General features: G+C 44.8%; 1 protein-coding gene across 1 annotated transcript in view; it reads right to left on the bottom strand.

Moving 5' to 3' along the window:
* Window positions 1–535: 535 nt before the first annotated feature.
* Window positions 536–21838, bottom strand: part of LOC133424961 (zinc finger-containing ubiquitin peptidase 1-like) — a 48171-nt gene continuing 26868 nt past the window's right edge. The window contains exons 10-14 of the mRNA XM_061715569.1: window positions 17154–17377; window positions 9249–9375; window positions 9084–9178; window positions 8815–8995; window positions 536–1079 (exon numbers count right to left, since the gene is read on the bottom strand). Coding sequence (XP_061571553.1) covers window positions 955–1079; window positions 8815–8995; window positions 9084–9178; window positions 9249–9375; window positions 17154–17377 — 752 coding nt within the window. The 3' untranslated portion in view covers window positions 536–954. The remainder of the gene's footprint in view (window positions 1080–8814; window positions 8996–9083; window positions 9179–9248; window positions 9376–17153; window positions 17378–21838) is intronic.

Consider the following 21838-nt stretch of genomic DNA (forward strand, 5'->3'; position numbering starts at 1 on the left):
AAATGCTCTTAACTGGCACAGTTTTGCAACTATTTCCGTGTTGGACAGAGAGAGATGTGGACAAGATACCGGTATGTGGACAGACTGGTACAGCAAAGCAGCCCAAGAATTAAAATATGAACCTGTCAGTTTAACACAACACATGTTATTCTAGTCCAGGGGTCGGCAACCCGCGGCTCTAGAGCCGCATGCAGCTCTTTAGCGCCGCCCTAGTGGCTCCTGGAGCTTTTTCAAAAATGTTTGACCTTTTTTTTTTTTTCTTTTTTTTTCTTCTTTTTTTTCTTTTTTCTCTTTTTCTCTTTTTTTCTTCTTTTTCTTCTTTTTTTCCTTTTTTCTCTTTTTCTCTCTTTTTTCTTCTCTTTTTCTTTTTTCCTTTTTTCTTTTTTCCTTTTTTTCTTTTTTCCCTTTTTTCTCTTTTCTCTTTTTTTTTCCTTTTTCCTTTCCTTTTAAATCTTGACATTTCAACTTTTTTCTTGAAATTTTGACTTTTTTCTCTAAATTTTGACTTTTCTCGAAATTTTTACTTTTCTCTCGACATTTCGACTTTTTTCTCGACATTTTGACTTTTTTCTCGACATTATGACTTTTTTCTCAACATTTCGACTTTTTTCTCGACATTATGACTTTTTTCTCAACATTTCGACTTTTTTCTCAACATTTCGACTTTTTTCTCGACATTTTGACTTTTTTCTCAACATTTTCACTTTTTCTCGACATTTAGACTTTTTTCTCATGCATAATGAAAACAAAATCTTCCCCCAGTTATAACTAATATAGAAACATGCAGCATGTGTTTCTTCATTCTAAGACTTATACAAGACTTTTCATTTTTTTGTGGCTCCAAACATATTTGTTTTTTGTGTTTTCGGTCCAATATTTCAACATTTTGGGTTGCCGACCCCTGCTATAGCCTGATAATGTGCTCCTGTGCGTGGTTGTAATGACAGTGAGGCATCACTGCAGGTCCTTCATGTCCCAGATGAACGAGAGCGGGAACTCCTTCATTTCCCTCTGAAAGAGTTGGTCGAAGCGCTGGTTCTGAGCCACGCTGAAGTGGTTCTTCCAGTCGCCAACGGTGCCTTGGGTTCACATGAAGAAGAGAGACCACAGTTAGTCCTGATGTCTTTAAGAACTGACAACTGTCTGCAGAACCTGAAACTCTGATCCAGATCAATGTGTAAAGATTTGATTGGATCTTTATTTTTCAATCCGCTGACCTGACCAGAGTGCTGTACCTAATACAAGACAGAACAAGGTTCAGTGAAGGAGAAACACAAATGAAGGCATCACACGCTGAGAGGAAGAGCTTAAAACTTTCCAAGAAGAGTCAATAAAGATAAGAATCTCAATGTGTTTGTCCAGGTTAAAATTAAAAACAGCAGTGTTGTGCATGAACGCGTTCAAATGAACATGTTCATTTCTGTGAGAACGTTGAACTGAATGCATCATATTTGCAAATAAAGAACTTGAACTTGTTCATTCTGCAGATCACCAACTGGAATTTGAACTGTTCAGATTATGTGAGTTTCAGCTTCACTGTTTAGGTCCAATGATTATGGAATAATATGGATGTTGAAAGCGATAATCTTAAATTAGCCTTCGATTCTCTTCTAGAATCAATGGGTATCTCACAAAAAGTGGATAAACCGACGCACTGTTTTAATCATACTCTCGATCTCGTTCTCACCTACGGTGTTGAAACTGATGGTCTGTTGGTGTCACCTGTTAACTCCCTTTTATCCGACCATTACTTAATAACGTTTGAATTTAATTTTGTTGATGTTGAAGTGCAAAATAGGAGGTATTATTTTAGCAGATGTTTGTCTGATGAAGTTATTGTTAAATTTAGGGAGGCCATTGCTTATCTTACGACAGTGCGAAATAGTGATGTAGTCGAGGCCAGTGACCTGGGTTCTACCTCTGCAGATGTTGATTTCCTTGCTAGTAACACTGCTGATTTGTTGCATTCAGCTTTAGATGAAGTTGCTCCTTTGAAAAGGAGGGTTTCTAGCCACAGGAGCTTAACTCCCTGGTATAATTCAGATATCCGCATGTTGAAACAAAACGTGCGTAAAATGGAAAGGAAGTGGTACTCTTGTAGGTCTGTAGACTCTCATCGTGAATGGAAAGATATTCTAATAGTATATAAAAAAGCCATTCGCAAAGCCAGAACAGCTTATTATTCAACGTTGATAGAGGATAACAAAAGTAACCCACGTTTTCTGTTCAGCACTGTAGCCAGGCTGACAAAGAGTCACAGCTCTGTTGAGCCGTGCATTCCTGCAGCTCTCAGTAGTGAGGACTTTATGAGCTTCTTCAACAGTAAAATCGCGAGAATTAGAGAAGAAATCAACCAGCCGGTTGTAGGTGTTTCTTCAGCTTTAGCGACTTCCCTACGCTCTGACTTATCTCTAGACTGTTTTGATCCTATAGACCTCCCTGAGCTGACTTCACTCGTTAATAGAGCTAAGTCAACCACATGTATGTTAGACCCCATCCCGACTCGACTATTCAAACATATTTTTTCTCTTATTGGTACGACAATACTGGACCAAATTAACTTATCCCTAAGTTTAGGATATGTACCACAGGTTTTCAAAGTCGCAGTAATTAAACCTTTACTTAAAAAACCTTCTCTTGACCCAGACACCTTAGCTAATTATAGACCAATTTCCAACCTTCCATTTGTGTCTAAAATTCTGGAAAAGGCAGTTTCAAGCCAGTTATGTGACTATTTGTATAGAAATGATCTGTTTGAAGTCTTTCAGTCAGGGTTCAGAATGCATCATAGCACAGAGACAGCACTTGTTCGAGTCACGAATGACCTCCTTATGGCCTCAGATAAGGGATTAGTGTCCATACTGGTTCTACTGGACCTCAGTGCTGCTTTTGACACTATAGATCATGGCATTTTACTGCACAGGTTAGAGCATGTTGTTGGGATTAAAGGGACAGCTCTATGTTGGTTTAAATCATATCTATCTGACAGGTTCCAGTTTGTTCATGTACATGAGGTTTCTTCAGAACAGTCAAGGGTCTGTTATGGTGTTCCGCAGGGTTCAGTGCTAGGGCCAATCTTGTTCAGTTTATACATGCAGCCGTTGGGAAGTATAATCCAGAATCACGGCATACAATTTCATTGTTATGCTGATGATACGCAGCTCTATTTGTCTATGAAGCCGGATGAAACAGAACCGTTAGTTAAACTTCAGGCATGTCTTAGGGACTGGATGTCCAGAAATTTCCTGCTTCTAAATTCAGATAAAACAGAGGTTATCATTCTTGGTCCAGAGCATCTTAGGAAGGGATTAGATGGTGTTGCGATGGCTTCCAGTGCAACTGTGAGAAATCTTGGTGTTATTTTCGATCAGGATTTGTCGTTTAAACCATATGTCAATCAGGTTTGTAAAATAGCGTTTTTCCATCTCCGTAATATTGCAAAGATTAGGAAAATCCTCTCACAGAGTGATGCAGAAAAACTAGTTCATGCGTTTGTATCTTCTAGACTAGATTACTGTAATGTGTTGTTAGCAGGATGTCCAAGTAATTTGCTGAATAGGCTCCAGCTGATCCAGAATGCAGCAGCACGAGTACTGACAGGAATTAGCAGGAGAGACCACGTCTCTCCAGTGTTAGCGTCGCTCCATTGGTTACCCGTAAAATTCAGAATCCAATTTAAAATTTTATTACTTGCGTATAAAGCCCAAAACGGCTTAGCTCCGCATTATTTGCAAGACCTGATAGTGCCTTATGTTCCTGTCAGAGCTCTCCGTTCTCAGAGTGCAGGTTTACTCGTAGTTCCTAGAGTATCTAAATGTAGATTTGGAGGGCGGGCGTTCTGCTATCAGGCGCCACTACTATGGAACCAACTTCCAATCTGGGTTAAGGAGGCTGACACCACCTCCACCTTTAAAACTAAACTTAAAACATTTCTGTTTAGTAAAGCCTATAGTTAGTGTTTAGTAAACCTCTAGCTGGTGTTGGTAAATCTCTAGGTAGTGTAAACTTTAGTGTGTCAGAGTCGCTCCTGTGGTTTCTTGTGCTGGCCCCCCCTTCTCCTCCCTTTTCTCTCTTTTGTCCATGTTGCAGCATCCTTTGCCGGACACCGGAACCTGCAGTGTGGGAGTGAGGGGGGCAGGGTAACGGCCCCTTTTGGGCGGGGGAGAATGTTCGTCCCTCAAGACTCCTCTCCCTGGCCCTGCCCCTTCTCAACCTTTCCCCGACCCTGCACCCCAACCTGGGACTTGCTGATTGGGCCGGAGCTTCGGGAGCTGCGTGCTGGCCTGCGGTCCCCACCCCTGGTCATCCCGTTGCTGGCCCCCCCTTCTCCTCCCTTTTCTCTCTTTTGTCCTGCAGGTGGCCGTGGGTGGCTTGTAGCTTGCATTACGGAGCACAAGTCTTTTCCTGACCCTGCACCCCAACCTGGGACTTGCTGATTGGGCCGGAGCTTCGGGAGCTGTGTGCTGGCCTGCGGTCCCCACCCCTGGTCATCCCGTTGCTGCTTCCACCTGCCTGCTGTGCTGTTGCCGTCCCTGACCCACCAGTCTGGCCCTCGGCAGGAGGGTCCCCCCTGATGAGCCTGGTCCTGCTCAAGGTTTCTTCCCTCCTAAAGGGGAGTTTTTCCTTGCCACTGTTTGGCTTAAGGTTTTTCTCCCACTAGGGGAGTTTTTACCTGCCATTGTTTATGTAATAACTGCTCGGGGGTCATGTTCTGGGTATGGGTCTCTGGAAAGCGTCTAGAGACAACTCTGTTGTATTAGACGCTATATAAATAAAATTGAATTGAATTGAATTGAATAATCCTCCTCATTTCACCAGCGGGCGGCGCATTTAAAATACTCAACGAGACGATGACTTCACACTACATTACCCACAATGCAGTGCACTAGTATAGCAACCGGCACCAGCTCCATGGCAACGGCGGCCCGAGCCCGGTGCATCTTTACATGACCAGTGAAGAGAGAGACGTTGCAGACGCAGCGTCAGCGAGAATTAGATGATGATCATTATCATTGTCTGCAGGAATTTTACACATCGTCTCCCAAAGAGTCCGACGGTAAAATTAAATCTAACCTTTCTGTTGCAAATTATGTCCACCTGCACTGAGAAAACAAGTCCTAACATCTGCCTCGTCAACTTCACATTGTAAACGTCATGTGGAGTTAAAGCATCCGTCCAGTGGGAGGAAATATCTGCAAGTTCTTGACAATCAAACAAAGTGATCAGGAAAGAGCAAGAAGACCCAACAGCCCCAAACGACCCCAGTCACTGCTGCTCCTTCAGGGTTGATTTACCTGCAACAGGTAGAAACACTGATAATGGATTACATTGTTGGAGATTTACAGTCTCTGAGTAAAGTTGAAAAGCCACTAGGACAAAAATGATTGTATAGTGAACAGTTTTAGGATAGGGGGTGTTTCATTCGTACTTCTCACCTGAAAATATTGAAATGAACTGAATTTGAACTAGTTCAAAATGAAAATGGTGAACTATGAATGTGAACTGTTCATTTTTAAACTATGTGAACTGAACTTTCATGAGAAGTATGAACTTGTACAACACTGGGCCACAGGGGCTCCATGACGTCAGTTTCACTTTCATTCAAACTCGGCTAGCACCACACAGACTTTCAGAACTTTAAATCATTCCAACAGACCTGGACCCGAACCTGGAGACAATAAAATACAAAATCAAACATACAATCTCAATTCATAAAGTACATTAAAAAAAATTACGAATAAGAAATAAAGAAAAACATCATACAAATCATAAATATAATTTGATGTATTGATCTCACTCAATCAGATACGCTATATGATGTTAAGGTGACGACAACAAATACATTCTTAGGCCACGTTCACACGGAGCCGGGTATTTACAAAAACGGATATTTCCCCCTCTATGTTTTGAAAAATACCATCATTTACACAAACCCACATAAATATCTGTTAAGGTGCTATGATCAGCCAAACCTACAGGGGGCAGTGTAACGAGAAGATAAAGTCATGCTAGCCAATCAGAATCCTGGAAAAAAACATCAACAAATGACACGAGTAACGAGTACTTCTTTGGTTTGGAGTGACAGAGAAGTGGAGTTACTTCTCAACATTTCGACTTTTTTCTCAAAATCTCGACTTTCTTCTTGACTTTTCGTCCTTTTTTTTTAAAAATTTCAACTTTTTTCTCGACTTTTTTCTCAAAATTTCGACTTTCTTCTCGGCTTTTTTCTCTCAAAATTTCGACTTTCTTCTTGACATTTTGTCTTTTTTCTCAAAATTTACACTTTTTCCTCAAAATTTCAACTTTTTTCTTGACTTTCTTCTCGGCATTTTGACTATTTTCTCAAAATCTCAACTTTCTTCTCGACATTTCGTCCTTTTTCTCAAAATTTCAACTTTTTTCTCAAAATTTCAACTTTTTTCTCGACTTTTTTCTCAAAATTCTGACTTTCTTCTCGACTTTTTTCTCTCAAAATTTCGAGTTCCCGACATTTCATCTTTTTTCTCAAAATATCAACTTTTTTTCTCAAAATTTCGACTTTCTTCTCGACATTTCATCTTTTTTCTCAAAAATTCTCAAAAATGGATATTTCCCCCCTCTACGTTTTGAAAAATACCATCATTTACACAAACCTGCATAAATATCTGTTAAGGTGCTATGAGCAGCCAAACCTACAGGGGGCAGTGTAACGAGAAGATAAAGTCATGCTAGCCAATCAGAATCCTGGAAAAAAACATCAACAAATGACACGAGTAACTTCCAGTTACTTCCAAGATGAACCAGAGTCTTTGGTTTGGAGTGACAGAGAAGTGGAGTTACTTTTAAGTGTGACTTTAGAATATAAAACAGGTAAAATACAAGAAAATATTGACGGTGGCCAAACTAATTGTAAACACAGGTGGCACTCATGACGCTGGTGACGTTTCTGTCTCATAATGTGACGTTCTGAAGCCTAAATGTCCGTTTCTCTCTGTTTACAAGCAAACGTGAAGACGGAGTTTTTAAAAATCTCCACTTTGGCCGGAGTTTTCAGAAATGATGGTTTTTGGAGACTTTGAGCTCCGTTTTCGTGTAAACGAACGGCCAAAACGCATGAAAACACCACCGATTCTGCTACGTGTAAACAGGGCCTGAGTCTTCGTTTCAAATCAGCCTCTTTTGATGTCACGAATCTCACCTGGAAGGGTTTTCCAATATGCAACATATCTATAAAGTACTGTCATCTGCATAGAGTCAGACTTAGGGAAGGGTAACATAATCCCACCACTATTCACCCTCAAGTGTTATATGAATGAATATTTGAACAATAAGTTATATTATTACAGAGAAATGTAGGAGTCCGAGTGTTAATAATTCTATGGAAATAGGTAAGTACATAAGTGGATATGCTATCCTCAACCCTCAGCCAGGAGAGACGTTCACGCATTTCTGCAACACTTGTACTGGGAGAACAACCAAGAACACACTGCAAAAACTCAAAATCCTACCAGGAATATTTGTCTTATTTCTATCTAAAATGTCTAATTTTTAGTTAAAAAATCTCATTACACTTAAAACAAGACTCATTACCAGAAAAATAACTAGTTATTTGACAATTTTCACCTGTTTCAAGTAAATTTCACTTGAAATAAGTAGAAAAATCGACCAGTGGGACAAGATTTATCTTCTCATTACAAGCAAAATGTAAAAATTAAAAAGTGAAAATTGTTGTTTTTTTCCAGTGATGAGTCTTGTTTTAAGTGTAATGAGAACTTTTGGCTAAAAATGAGACATTTTAAATAGAAATAAGACAAATATACTTGTTAAGATGTTGAGATTTTGCAGTGCAAGTGCAGCCTTGCTTTGAGCCACTTATAGTTTTTTTAGAAGACTGTTGGATACAGCAGACCAAACAACTGAACAGTCATCTAAATGACACAAAACCAATTAACTAACAACTTGACAAAATGGTGCACATTTACGGCAACAGCTCTGTTGGCTACAACTTTGTTGATGTGATCAGACCATGACGATGTACAATCCAGCCAAAGTCCAAGAAGCTTCACAGTTTTTACTTGCTGAATTGTTTGCAATTGACATGCCTCCTCAGTCGTCCCGTTAACACCATTGGAGAAGAGATCTCTAAGAGCTCTCTTCAGAATCCTATGGATGATGTCCCAGGATGTTTGCCTAGTTCAGGGTTGGCAACCCAAAATGTTAAAAGAGCCATATTGTACCAAAAACACAAAAAACAAATATGTCTGGAGCCGCAAAAAATGAAAAGTCTTGTATAAGCCTTAGAATGAAGGCAAATGGCGAAAGGGGAAATGTTGAGAAAAAAGTCAAAATGTTGAGAAAAAGTCGAAATGTTGAGAAAAAAGTTGAAATGTTGAGAAAAAAGTTGAAATGTTGAGAAAAAAGTTGAAATGTTGAGAAAAAAGTTGAAATGTTGAGGAAATAGGCAAAATTTTGAGAAAAAAGTTGAAATGTCGAGATTAATGTTGAAGTGCAATCTCGAGAAAAAAGTCGAAATGTCGAGAAAAAAGTCAAAATTTTGAGAAAAAAGTCGAAATGTCCAGAAAAAAGTCGAAATGTCGAGATTAATGTTGAAGTGCAATGTCGAGAAAAAAGTCGAAATGTCGAGATTAAAAAGGAAAGGAAAAAGGAAGAAAAAAGAGAAAAAAAGAGAAAAAAAAGAAGAAAAAAAGGAAAAAAAAGGTCAAACATTTTTGAAAAAGCTCCAGGGAACCACTGGGGCGGCGCTAAAGAGCCGTATGCGGTTCTAGAGCCGTGGGTTGCCGACCCCTGGACTAGTTCTTCCACATGTGGACTCACCTTTCCTCATGAAGCGTCCCAGGTGGTGGCTGAGCAACTCTCCAGAGACCTGCTCATAGTTGGCCTGAGGGTTCTTCCTCATGGTGCTGAAGGTGCTGTGCTTCACCATGCTGGCCAACTGCTCTTCAGTCAGCTCTTTTCCCAGGAACATGGAGATCCTCTTTATGGCTGAGCGCAGGTCCTGCATGACAACACAGCAGGACATCCAACCTGAGAGCACTCACATCTGAGCGTTGGAGCATGTTCACGTCACAGGTGTGAGCTCCTACCTGGATCATTTCTTCATACATAATGACCAGCATGTTCATCTCATCCTTGTGCGAGTACCAGTTCTTAATGTGCTCAAACCAGCTGCATCCAAATACTGAAATGACAACGCACGACATCAGCAAAAACAGTTAGATCAAGCATCACTCTAGAAGAACAGAGCTCACCTTCTCCTCTAAGAAACTTCTCAAAGAAGTCATCAAAGCTCTTCGGGGTTTCCAGCATGTTGGCAACTTTATGGAAGTGGTAGTAGGACACTAGAACGTCTTTGGGATTTCTGGCCACATAGATCACCTGAAACAGGTCAAGTGTTCACGTCAGTGATGTCCAAGTGACGGAAATGAGTTTGGATGCATGTTAGGGCTAAAAGACACGAACATTTCAAGCTTTTGATGTGGAACATGCCTTGCTAAAAGATGATCTCTAAAGAGATACGGTCAAGATATTTACATTCTCCAAGAGGAATCTTCTGTTTCTCCCTTTCCCAAGTTAGGATGGTGTTGTCCTCGACAGCATCCGTCTTTCCAATCCCCCATTGACGTCACTCGCTCAACTGACTTCCATCTACGTAATAGTTCAGACTTGTGCCCGTCTCCCACACCCAACACAACTGCTATTCTGGTACACGTCCTGGTTGCATCCCGTCTTGATTTCTTGTCATTTTTTTTTTTTCTTCCAAATTTTTGCAATAAGAAGACAGGGGGTAAGGGAGCCCTCCTGCCCTGACGGGACATTCTTTGCTGGATATTCGATGGATGCGTACAAAGCGTGGAAGCCGTTATGTTTGGCAATTTTGTCAGTCGAGGATGCAGAAGATGCCTACATATTTGGATTTATGATCGCAGGATTTCTCCTGATTATCTCCTTGATTGGAGGAGGCAGTTTCCTGATGTATCGACAAATGCGTAAGTCGTCGGCGGCCTCTTTCAGCCACTTTGCAAGGCTGCCGGACGTGGCAGAAGGATCAAGCAAAGCGATCAGCGCTCTGACTTTTACGCTGGGGGAGCAGGCCCGTAAGCTGGATGCGATTCTCGAGCAGAACCGCAGGCTGGCGGGGGGCTTTGAGCTCATTAACAAGATGGATAACAACATGGAGAAGCTGAGAGCTCAGCTTGGCCGGAATTGATTGATCACTATTTCGTCTGATTGAAGTCGCTGATGATGATCAGAGACTGGAAAGGCAGACGGAAAATTACTGGGCTGCCTGTCCCCTAGCCCTTCCCTCTCCCAAAACACCTGAGGATCCGCCCCCAGAACTGTACGGCTGCCCGAAACCATCAAGGACGCTTGGGTGCTCTCTCTTTCGTGACGCGAAAGGTCCTCGGACTTATCGCGTCACAGACTCTCACATACACACTGACACACTCACCCCCCTCTCCTCATCCAACCGCCTTCCTGGCTCCCCCCCCCCCCCCCCCCCCCCCGACTTGCCCACCCCCCATCACCCACATGCAAGTCTTGTGATGTCTGTGCTTCGTGTGCTGCGAGGTGTTTTTTTGCAACTTGATATTGTGTATTGTATGATATTCAATCTGAAGATGTACTTTTTTTTCTCCCCCCCCCCTATCCCAGTGTTACCCTTTGGAAAACAGGCGCACAATTCCATCGTGCGCCGCCGGTGTATCCGAAGTCAAAAACAGTTTTCTAAACTGACTCAATAAAGCTGATTCTGATTCTGATTCTGATTCTGAATTCTGCTTGGTTTACCGGACAAATCTCCAGCTGCTTCAAAGCATCAGGCGAGCTACGGGAGACACCAACGTTGCGTTTCTTCACTTTGAAGCAGAACAAAGTAGAATATTGTAAGACTCGCTCAGCCGTTGAGCTCCTTCATCCGCATCAGTGACTCAAACATGTTTCCGTGTTGTTGTGCCATCACCGTGGTGCTCCCGCACCATGACTTTTGCAAAGCTTGCATGTTACTCATTTTTCAGTTTTGTGAAGCGTGATGTCCTTTAGAGGACTTTGGTCGAACTGTTTTTTCTGCATCGGTTACTCATAAAATCGACTTAATTTTCTTTAAAAATACCACCTCCCTCCTCCGTTCAACTGGCTTTGCAGGTTGAGGTTTTGTTTTAACTTTATTTCAGTCAGCCAGCATTGAAAAAGCTCTACAGATGAAGGTAAATTAACCTGCGACATTTTGGAATCAGAGCCCTGGAGAAAGTTTCGGGATTCCTAAAGATCCCAGAGTTATTTACTTAGGACTGATACCAGAGGATGTAATAAATAAAGAGGACATATACATTTTTAAAATTCTATCTCTTGCGGCTAAGAAAGCCATTAGAGAAATTGTCTGAAGATGGACTCACCTGGACTGAGCCAATGGTTGGACATTGTAGAAGAAATACGATCAATGGAACAAATTACCTACAGGCTACGACTTAAAACAGAGATGTACTTAGCAAGATGGACAAAATGGCATAATTATATAAGACAGTAGTGTCTCCCCCCTTGTTTTATTGTATTGTATACCTGTTTTTGTTGTTGTTTTTCTATTACTGGCTGAAAATTGAGAAAAAAAAAAAAAAGAACCTGCGACGTGGCAAGTGACGCATAAATTGCAGCCCTCTGGTCATCCCGCTGCTGCTTCCACCTGCCTGCTGTGTGCTGTTGACGTCCAGGTCCTGGTCCAGGTTTCTACCCCCTTATGATCCAGGTCCTGGTCCAGGTTTCTTCCTCCTAAAGGGGAGTTTTTCTTGCCACTGTTTGGCTTAATGTTTTTCTCCCACTAGGGGAGTTTTTACCTGCCATTGTTTATGTAATAATTGCTCGGGGGTTTATGTTCTGGGTTTCTGGAAAGGGTCTACACCAGGGGTCGGCAACCCAAAATGTTGAAAGAGCCATTTTGGACAAAAAACACAAAAAAACAAATATGTCTAGAGCCGCAAAAAATGAAAAGTCTTAGAATGAAGACAACACATGCTGCATGTTTCTATATTAGTTATAACTGGGGAAAGATTTTTTTTTTCACTATGCATTTCGAGAAAAAAGTTGAAATGTTGAGAAAAAAGACAAAATTTCGAGAAAAAAGTCGAAATGTTGAGAAAAAAGTCAAAATGTAGAGAAAAAAAGTCAAAATTTTGAGAAAAAAGTTTAAATGTCGAGAAAAAAGTCGAAATGTCAAGATTAATGTTGAAGTACAATCTTGAGAAAAAAGTTGAAATGTTGAGAAAAAAGACGAAATGTTGAGAAAAAAGTCAAAATTTCGAGAAAAAAGTCGAAATGTTGAGAAAAAAGTCAAAATGTCGAGAAAAAAAGTCAAAATTTTGAGAAAAAAGTTGAAATGTCGAGAAAAAAGTCGAAATGTTGAGAAAAAAGTCAAAATTTCGAGAAAAAAGTTTAAATGTCGAGATCAATGTTAAAGTATAATCTTGAGAAAAAAGTCGAAATGTCGAGAAAAAAGTCAAAATTTCGAGAAAGAAGGAAAGGAAAAAATAGAAGAAAAAAGAAAAAAAGAAGAAAAAAAGAGAAAAAAAGGAAAAAAAGAGAAAAAAAGGGAAAAAAAGGTGAAACATTTTTTTGAAAAAACTCCAGGAGCCACTAGGGCAGCACTAAAAAGCTACATGCGGCTCTAGAGCCGTGGGTTGCCGACCCCCGGTCTAGAGACAACATCTGTTGTATTAGACGCTATACAAATAAAATTGAATTGAATTAAATTGCGCTACACAATGAATCGATAATGAAATTCGTTGCCGCCACTTTTAATAATCTATTTTTCTGGATTGGTTGTTGCAGCCCTAGTGTGTGGGGCTGACCTTGCCTTTCCTCTGGCTCAGATCCAGGGGCAGGAAGTGGTGCAGCAGGTGGGTGACACACATCCTGGGGGACGGAGCCCGCATGAAGGCCTGGCTGTTGTCCTTCACCTCGATCCAGGGGACCAGCTCCGCGTTGCTGCGGCTGCTGCCGACGGCGCTCACATCCCCCCTCGCCTCCAGCAGCAGCATGATCTGCTGCATCCAGATGGTCCCTGACAACCAGAACAGATTACAAAAGAAAATAACTGATCACACCCTTTCTGAAATCACCCAAGGGGTCTAGCCAAAGCTCTCCTGAAACCCATTTGGACGGGGCTTTGGGTGGCTCACTGAACCGAGAATTAAATAGTTACAAACAGTAATAGACAAATGGCTCTTATTAACATATGAACAATTTAAAAGTGAAAGGTGCAGCAGTATGAGGTCGGCATGGTTATTGAAAGGTGCATTGTCACAGCATATGATTGTGTTATTATTATTAAGGCCTAGCACTGACAGTGCGAAGGCCCTATTGTATCTGTAGGAATTGTTCTCGTTCTCGTTTTTATTTTCCTCTTTTTTCTTCCGACAAAAGGAGGGCCTTTTTTCCCCCTAAACGTGCCCAAAAAGTCAACAAATTTTGCACGCAAGCCAGGCCTGGTGAAAAATGTGATATTTAATAGTTTGCATTGATGGGCGTGGCCTAACGGCTCAACAGCGCCCCCTAGAAAACTTTGTGCCTCAAGCCCCAGAATACGGTTTGACGTACATGAACGAAAATCGGTACACACCTGTATCATGTCACAACTTAAAGAAAAGTCTCTTGGCGCCATGGCCGAAACCAAACAGGAAGTCGGCCATTTTGAATTAATCGTGTCATTTTGGCGAAATTTATGCCATTTTTATTTGTTTTACTTGTTTTTCCAAATTCCTTTTTAGGATTAGCGGTTTTTAATGGATAATTATCCTCATTATCATATTCACATGGATCTACTTGAGGGAGGAGACAGGGAGGAGTGTTGTGCTCCTGCATGTGCCCTCAAATCCACGTTGATTGTGATATTCAAATAAAGGATTTGGGCGTATGCAGTTTTGAACATCTGAATTTATTTTTGAGTACGCAAGAATTCCACGCATGGATTCACGTTGAAATCCACGCACTCTTTGTACATGAGGCCCCTGGCCTGTCTCTGATAAGGACTTCAGATAAAAGTGAAGTCAATATTTATTCCCCAAACACCTCAGAGACCCAACAGCCCATGATTTAATCACCCTTGATGGAATTATCTTTGCTGATCCCGGTCCCAAGGATCCGGGTCTGAGTCTGATTTCTATTATCCCACTTCTAACAGCTCTTTTATATCTTGAATGTTTTCACTGCAAAAACTCAAAATCTTAACAAGAATATTTGTCTTATTTCTAGTTAAAATGTCTCATTTTTAGTCAAAAAATATTATTATACTTAAAACAAGAGTCATTACCAGAAAAATAACTTTTTATTTGACAATTTTCACCTGTTTCAAGTAGATTTTCACTTGAAATAAGTAGAAAAATCTGCCAGTGGAACAAGACTTTTTTGCTTGTAATGAGAAGATAAATCTCAGATAAATCTGGAAAAATGTGAAAATCTACTTGAAACAGGTGAAAAGTGTCAAATAACTTATTATTATTATTATTAACTTATAATAGTTATTTATCCGGTGATGAGTCTTGTTTTAAGTGTAATGAGATTTTTTGACTAAAAATGAGACATTTTAACTAGAAATAAGACAATATTCCTGGTAAGATTTTGAGTTTTTGCAGTGCATTATTATTGTTGACTTATTCTCTTCATGTTTTCAGTCCTCTGCTGTGTTTCTCTGCAGGTTTCTTTTCTCCAGCAGGTTCTGATCTGGTCTGGAAGCTCCGGGTCCGAGTCCGACTCACCTGACTTGGGATAAGTGACGATGAACAGGTCGGAGTCCCGGAGCTGCAGCCGGGAGATCAGGTCCACCTCTCCGGGATCGTGGAGCCCAGAGATCAGGTTGAAGCCTCTGTGGGGGACCAGCGGGAGGTGGGGGGGCTGGTTCTGATCGGGATTCATGATGAGCACGAGCAGGAACCCCCGGGGACTGATCCGGGACCGAGCAGGAGCAGCGCTGTTCTGGACCGGCTCCTGCAGGACTCTGGCCCAGGTTGGATCCAGGCTGGAACTCCAGGCAATAGTCAATGTGTGATAGGATCATTGAATGGAAAAACATTATTGCTGCACTGTCAGTCAATGAGTTCCTGATTTATCTGACGTTTGCCAAGCCATATTTAACAGAGCTACACACTTTCTTGATGTGCTTCCTGAAGGAGAGTGTCGGGTCCAGGACGACTCCCAGATATAGAATATATTGAACTGTCACCGCTGACACGCTCCATGGACCTATAGGTGAAGTATGAACTTAAACAGTGGCGTAGCCACGGGTGTGCTGGTGTCGTGCCAAAAAGTGATTCTCTGCCAGAATCTGATTTGTCCCCTGAAAATGGGTCTTATTACCTGCCAAAAATTGATTGAAGGCCAAATACAGTTAATGAAGTGTGTGCTTGTAGTGATTGTAGTCCTAAAGAGAGGTATATGAGGTATTAGGTGGAATTATGGAAGAATTAGTTTTTACAGTCTCTGCAACACAGAACATGAAGCAAAAAAAGGCGACTGACCTTTGTAGAAAAGTAAAATGTTTGAAGTTTACACCTTAATATTGGGGACACGCTTTAATAGTGTACGCAGCCGGCTCTTGTGCCCAGAGGGAGGCTTTGTTCCCTCCCCTGCTACACGTCATTCAAGCAGCCAATCAGCACAGAGCCTCATTATCATAGCCCCGCCCCCTCAGGATCACTCACAGAGAAGGAGGTTAGGAGCGGTAAAACTAGAGACATGGCCCAGAGGCTGAATTTCTGATTTATGTAGAAAAAACAAGCTTTTGATTGTTTTTAAGACATTCAAGGCCTGTTTAAAATATACATTAAATGCCATAATAGGTCTCCTTTAAGGTAGTTGGTGCTATCTCCGGTGGACGGAAGGAGATTGATGCTTCCGAGGTCTGCATCCCATAGTGAGTCATCTCAATCATATTACTCAGAGAACTGGGCTTATGTCAATAAAAGTTTTAAGGCTCCAAAGATACATCCATCCCTCCAAACATCATCCATCAATACATCCAACCAACCATGATCCTGTGGTTTTCATTACGTCACTGAAAACATCCAATATACTCCCAGGTTTGTAGAAAAACAGTGTTTATTTAAAAATGGAGTGAGAATGAGTTTTTAAAACATTTAAAAGATAAGAGACATGAAGACGCCTGCCAGCAGAACAGGGAGGAGGTTCATGGGATCTTCTCAGCAGACAGCAGCCTGGACTGCAGGATCCTCGTCTGTCAAACACAGTAAAACATCGTCAATAAGGTGCAGCTAGAGCTGCGGTACATTTACATTTATACTCTCTATTTGAAACAGAGACGGGCGGAGCTTTGTGTCCATATCCTGCGTTGATTTCGTCCATCTTTGGGTAAAGAGCCTCAATGCTTAATATCACGGATGAAATGGAGCAACGGGAAGTCATGGGAGCAGTATTGACCAGTGACTCAATCATTAACCAAATATGATCCAACGAAACAGATGAAAATTAAGCCGCTCAGCTTCACCAACCACCGACCACCTAACTTCCACACTGGCCACGGTTACATGATGTTTTTTAATTCCGAATTAATTATTCTGAATTAAATAATTCCGAATTAAGGTTTACATGGAAAACACGTTTGTTCGGCTTTATCCAATTCCTCTACAGGTCTGGGGGTTGGGAAGGTTCTGAATATTTGGTCATGTAAACGCCAAACGGAATATCCTCATCAAACGGAACAGGAATGTGTTTTCTGCACATGCTCTGTTCACAAGGAATCCTGGTCTTTTGAGTCCAGGAAGTTCTTATAAACACGGAGAAACAAGACCAGGAGGAGACTAATCACTTCATAAATGTAATGAAGGATATGAACATTTCTGCATTTGTAGATGGTAGAAAGTACCGGGATAGAAGATTTACAAGAAGGTGAGAGAAAAGTTGCGTGAAGCAGCATTTGTTTTGAATTTGGATACAGGAAGAAGAAGTGGAAATAACGGGAATTGCGTCATGACGTTCTCCGTGCATCGCTGGTTTGATCCAGATATCCTGAATGATAAATTACCATGTAAACGGAATATTCCCAATGTTTCAGTAACCGGAATATTAGCAATAACCCGAATTTTGCATGTAAACGTAGTCACAGAGTCCAATGACTCCCTCCCCATGCAGCTGAAGCCCCTACTCCCCACCTGCTTCTCCTCTGCAGACAGCACTGTGCTCTCTACCGCCACCAGCTGGTACTGCTGGTGCTTCAGACTCCGGGGGAAGATCCGCAGCCGCCGCAGGGCTCCGCCCACCGTGCTCCTGCTCAGCAGCTTGCTGCTGTGTGACGGAGGACACCCCGGATCAAACAGCAGCAGACACAGGACACCGTTCTTCCTCTGCTCCAACCCCACCACGGACCGGCTGTGACCTGGGAGACGGGAGGACAGAGACGGTCCGTTAGAGACACGGATGCACAGAGAAAGACAGAGGGAAGAGATGGAGAAGAGGAAGAGAGAAGGGGGACCAGAGAGAGATGGTGTGTTCTCAAGCATCACCACAAAGACAGAAAAAGAATGAATGAAACTTGCATCCTTGCCAACAAGAGCTGGTATTTCACGGTAATGATGGTGGACCAGCTCGTCTAATCCTGCGCACTATGTTCACTTATTACACCCTTCTGCTGGGAGAGATGACAGGAGAGCTACACATTTGGAGACATCTGGCCCAAAAGTGATGTAATATACAATAGTATAGTACTGTATTTGGTACTGTAAATAGTGAACACATCAAAAAAAAATATTAATGCAACAGATTTTGCTTCTGTGGAAGAACAGGAGACAATAGACATGACAAACAAAAACCCACACCCGTATATAACCCACATATATATACGGGTGAAGTATCCTAATATGGGTGACGGACCAACGACGGGTGACGGACCAACGACGGGTGACGAACCCTACTACGGGTGACGAACCCTACTACGGGTGACGAGCCCTACTACGGGTGACGTGCCCTACTACGGGTGACGTGCCCTACTACGGGTGACGAGCCCTACTACGGGTGACGAGCCCTACTACGGGTGACGTGCCCTACTACGGGTGACGTGCCCTACTACGGGTGACGTACCCTACTACGGGTGACGAACCCTACTACGGGTGACGTACCCTACTACGGGTGACGAACCCTACTACGGGTGACGAACCCTACTACGGGTGACGTACCCTACTACGGGTGACGTGCCCTACTACGGGTGACGTGCCCTACTACGGGTGACGAGCCCTACTACGGGTGACGAGCCCTACTACGGGTGACGAGCCCTACTACGGGTGACGAACCCTACTACGGGTGACGTACCCTACTACGGGTGACGAACCCTACTACGGGTGACGTACCCTACTACGGGTGACGAACCCTACTACGGGTGACGTACCCTACTACGGGTGACGAACCCTACTACGGGTGACGTACCCTACTACGGGTGACGAACCCTACTACGGGTGACGTACCCTACTACGGGTGACGTGCCCTACTACGGGTGACGAGCCCTACTACGGGTGACGAGCCCTACTACGGGTGACGTGCCCTACTACGGGTGACGTGTCCTACTACGGGTGACGTGCCCTACTACGGGTGAAGAGCCCTACTACGGGTGAAGAGCCCTACTACGGGTGACGTGCCCTACTACGGGTGACGTGCCCTACTACGGGTGAAGAGCCCTACTACGGGTGACGAACCCTACTACGGGTGACGTACCCTACTACGGGTGACGAACCCTACTACGGGTGACGTGCCCTACTACGGGTGACGAGCCCTACTACGGGTGACGAGCCCTACTACGGGTGACGAACCCTACTACGGGTGACGAACCCTACTACGGGTGACGAGCCCTACTACGGGTGACGTGCCCTACTACGGGTGACGTGCCCTACTACGGGTGACGTGCCCTACTACGGGTGACGTACCCTACTACGGGTGGCGTACGCTACTACGGGTGACGTACGCTACTACGGGTGACGAGCCCTACTACGGGTGACGAGCCCTACTACGGGTGACGTGCCCTACTACGGGTGACGAACCCTACTACGGGTGACGAACCCTACTACGGGTGACGAACCCTACTACGGGTGACGAACCCTACTACGGGTGACGTACGCTACTACGGGTGACGTACGCTACTACGGGTGACGTACGCTACTACGGGTGACGAACCCTACTACGGGTGACGAGCCCTACTACGGGTGACGAACCCTACTACGGGTGACGAACCCTACTACGGGTGACGAACCCTACTACGGGTGACGAACCCTACTACGGGTGACGAACCCTACTACGGGTGACGAACCCTACTACGGGTGACGAATCCTACTACGGGTGACGAATCCTACTACGGGTGACGTGCCCTACTACGGGTGACGAACCCTACTACGGGTGACGAACCCTACTACGGGTGACGAACCCTACTACGGGTGACGAACCCTACTACGGGTGACGAGCCCTACTACGGGTGACGAGCCCTACTACGGGTGACGTGCCCTACTACGGGTGACGAACCCTACTACGGGTGACGAACCCTACTACGGGTGACGAACCCTACTACGGGTGACGAACCCTACTACGGGTGACGTACGCTACTACGGGTGACGTACGCTACTACGGGTGACGTACGCTACTACGGGTGACGAACCCTACTACGGGTGACGAGCCCTACTACGGGTGACGAACCCTACTACGGGTGACGAACCCTACTACGGGTGACGAACCCTACTACGGGTGACGAACCCTACTACGGGTGACGAACCCTACTACGGGTGACGAACCCTACTACGGGTGACGAGCCCTACTACGGGTGACGAGCCCTACTACGGGTGACGTGCCCTACTACGGGTGACGTGCCCTACTACGGGTGGCGTACGCTACTACGGGTGACGTACGCTACTACGGGTGACGTACGCTACTACGGGTGACGAATCCTACTACGGGTGACAACCCTACTACGGGTGACGAACCCGACTACGGGTGGCGTACGCTACTACGGGTGACGTACCCTACTACGGGTGACGTACCCTACTACGGGTGACGTACCCTACCACGGGTGACGAACCCTACTACGGGTGACGAACCCTACTACGGGTGACGAACCCTACTACGGGTGACGAACCCTACTACGGGTGACGAGCCCTACTACGGGTGGCGTACGCTACTACGGGTGACGTACCCTACTACGGGTGACGTACCCTACTACGGGTGACGTACCCTACTACGGGTGACGAACCCTACTACGGGTGACGAACCCTACTACGGGTGACGAACCCTACTACGGGTGACGAACCCTACTACGGGTGACGAACCCTACTACGGGTGACGAGCCCTACTACGGGTGACGAGCCCTACTACGGGTGACGAGCCCTACTACGGGTGACGTGCCCTACTACGGGTGAAGAACCCTACTACGGGTGACGAACCCTACTACGGGTGACGAACCCTACTACGGGTGACGTACGCTACTACGGGTGACGTACTCTACTACGGGTGACGAACCCTACTACGGGTGACGAACCCTACTACGGGTGACGTACCCTACTACGGGTGACGAACCCTACTACGGGTGACGTACCCTACTACGGGTGACGAACCCTACTACGGGTGACGTACCCTACTACGGGTGACGAACCCTACTACGGGTGACGAACCCTACTACGGGTGACGTACCCTACTACGGGTGGCGTACCCTACAGGTCGCTATTAAACCTCCTCCCTCCAGCTTTTGAACTGTAACAGATGTAGTGTGTTAAAAAAAACAAGATATATTCTCTTTAGAGACAGCTAAAAACTAATTAAAACAGTAAAGGAAGGCATTCGACCAGGTTCGACGTCCTCAGCATGCAGGATTTCCCGCCTATGGGAGCGCGTCCCGGCTCTCCGCAGGGACCGGTCCATCCAGCGGGTCGTGGCTCTCGCCAGCCCAGGAACCGGGATCTGCAGGCCCAGCCTGGCTCGGCCTCTCCGTCTCGGCCAGGAGCAACCGCGGGCCGGCGTCACCAACCCCGGGTCCCCTCCCGCCAGAGGCGCAGCTCCAGGCGGCCCTCGGAGCAGCACACCCCACCTGTACTGGTCCCCGGAACCGCGGAGCAGCGAACACCACCCGTGCCGGTCCCCGGGACCGCGGAGCAGCGCACCCCACCTGTCCTGGTCGTCGGGACCTCGATGGTCCGCCATGTGAGGGTGCAGGGCGGCCGGACCTTCTGCCACCCCGGAGCCCGGGTGAAAGATGTGGAGTCCGCCGCCCTGCGCCTGTGTGATCAGCACAGCTCGGCCTCCACGCTGGTCCTGGAGGCCGGAATCAACGACCTGAGAAATCGGCAGTCGGAGGTCCTGAAGCAGGAATTCAGGGTCATGGTGGACCGCCTGCTGGACACGGGGAAGCGGCTGGTCATTTCCGGGCCGCTTCCCCCGCCGCGCTACGGGGACGTCACCACCAGTCGCCTCCGCCAGCTGCACCGGTGGTTGAAGGGATACTGCCTGGACCAAGGTATCCCATATGTGGACAATTTTATGGCTTTTTTAAACAGACCCCACCTTTTTAAACATGACGGCCTCCACCCAAACCAGGTGGGGTCACGGCTTTTATCAGTAAACATTGACCTGACAGTACAGTCCTGCACCACCACCTCATGACTCACTGCTAACACACAGACACATAGGAGCACATCTCACTCACCCCCACCCACCACATACACCAACACCACACACACCTGTACAGCACCACCACCACCCCTGTCACCAGAATCTCTGGACACCCACATTATCAAAACACTCATCTCAAGCAGAAAAACAAAGCACAGGAATGTTTTTAGATCGAGCTATGTTTTTAATGTTCCATTAAAGC

The sequence above is a fragment of the Cololabis saira genome, chromosome 3 (genome assembly GCF_033807715.1).
Source record: "Cololabis saira isolate AMF1-May2022 chromosome 3, fColSai1.1, whole genome shotgun sequence".
In the NCBI taxonomy this organism is placed as follows: Eukaryota; Metazoa; Chordata; class Actinopteri; order Beloniformes; family Belonidae; genus Cololabis; species Cololabis saira.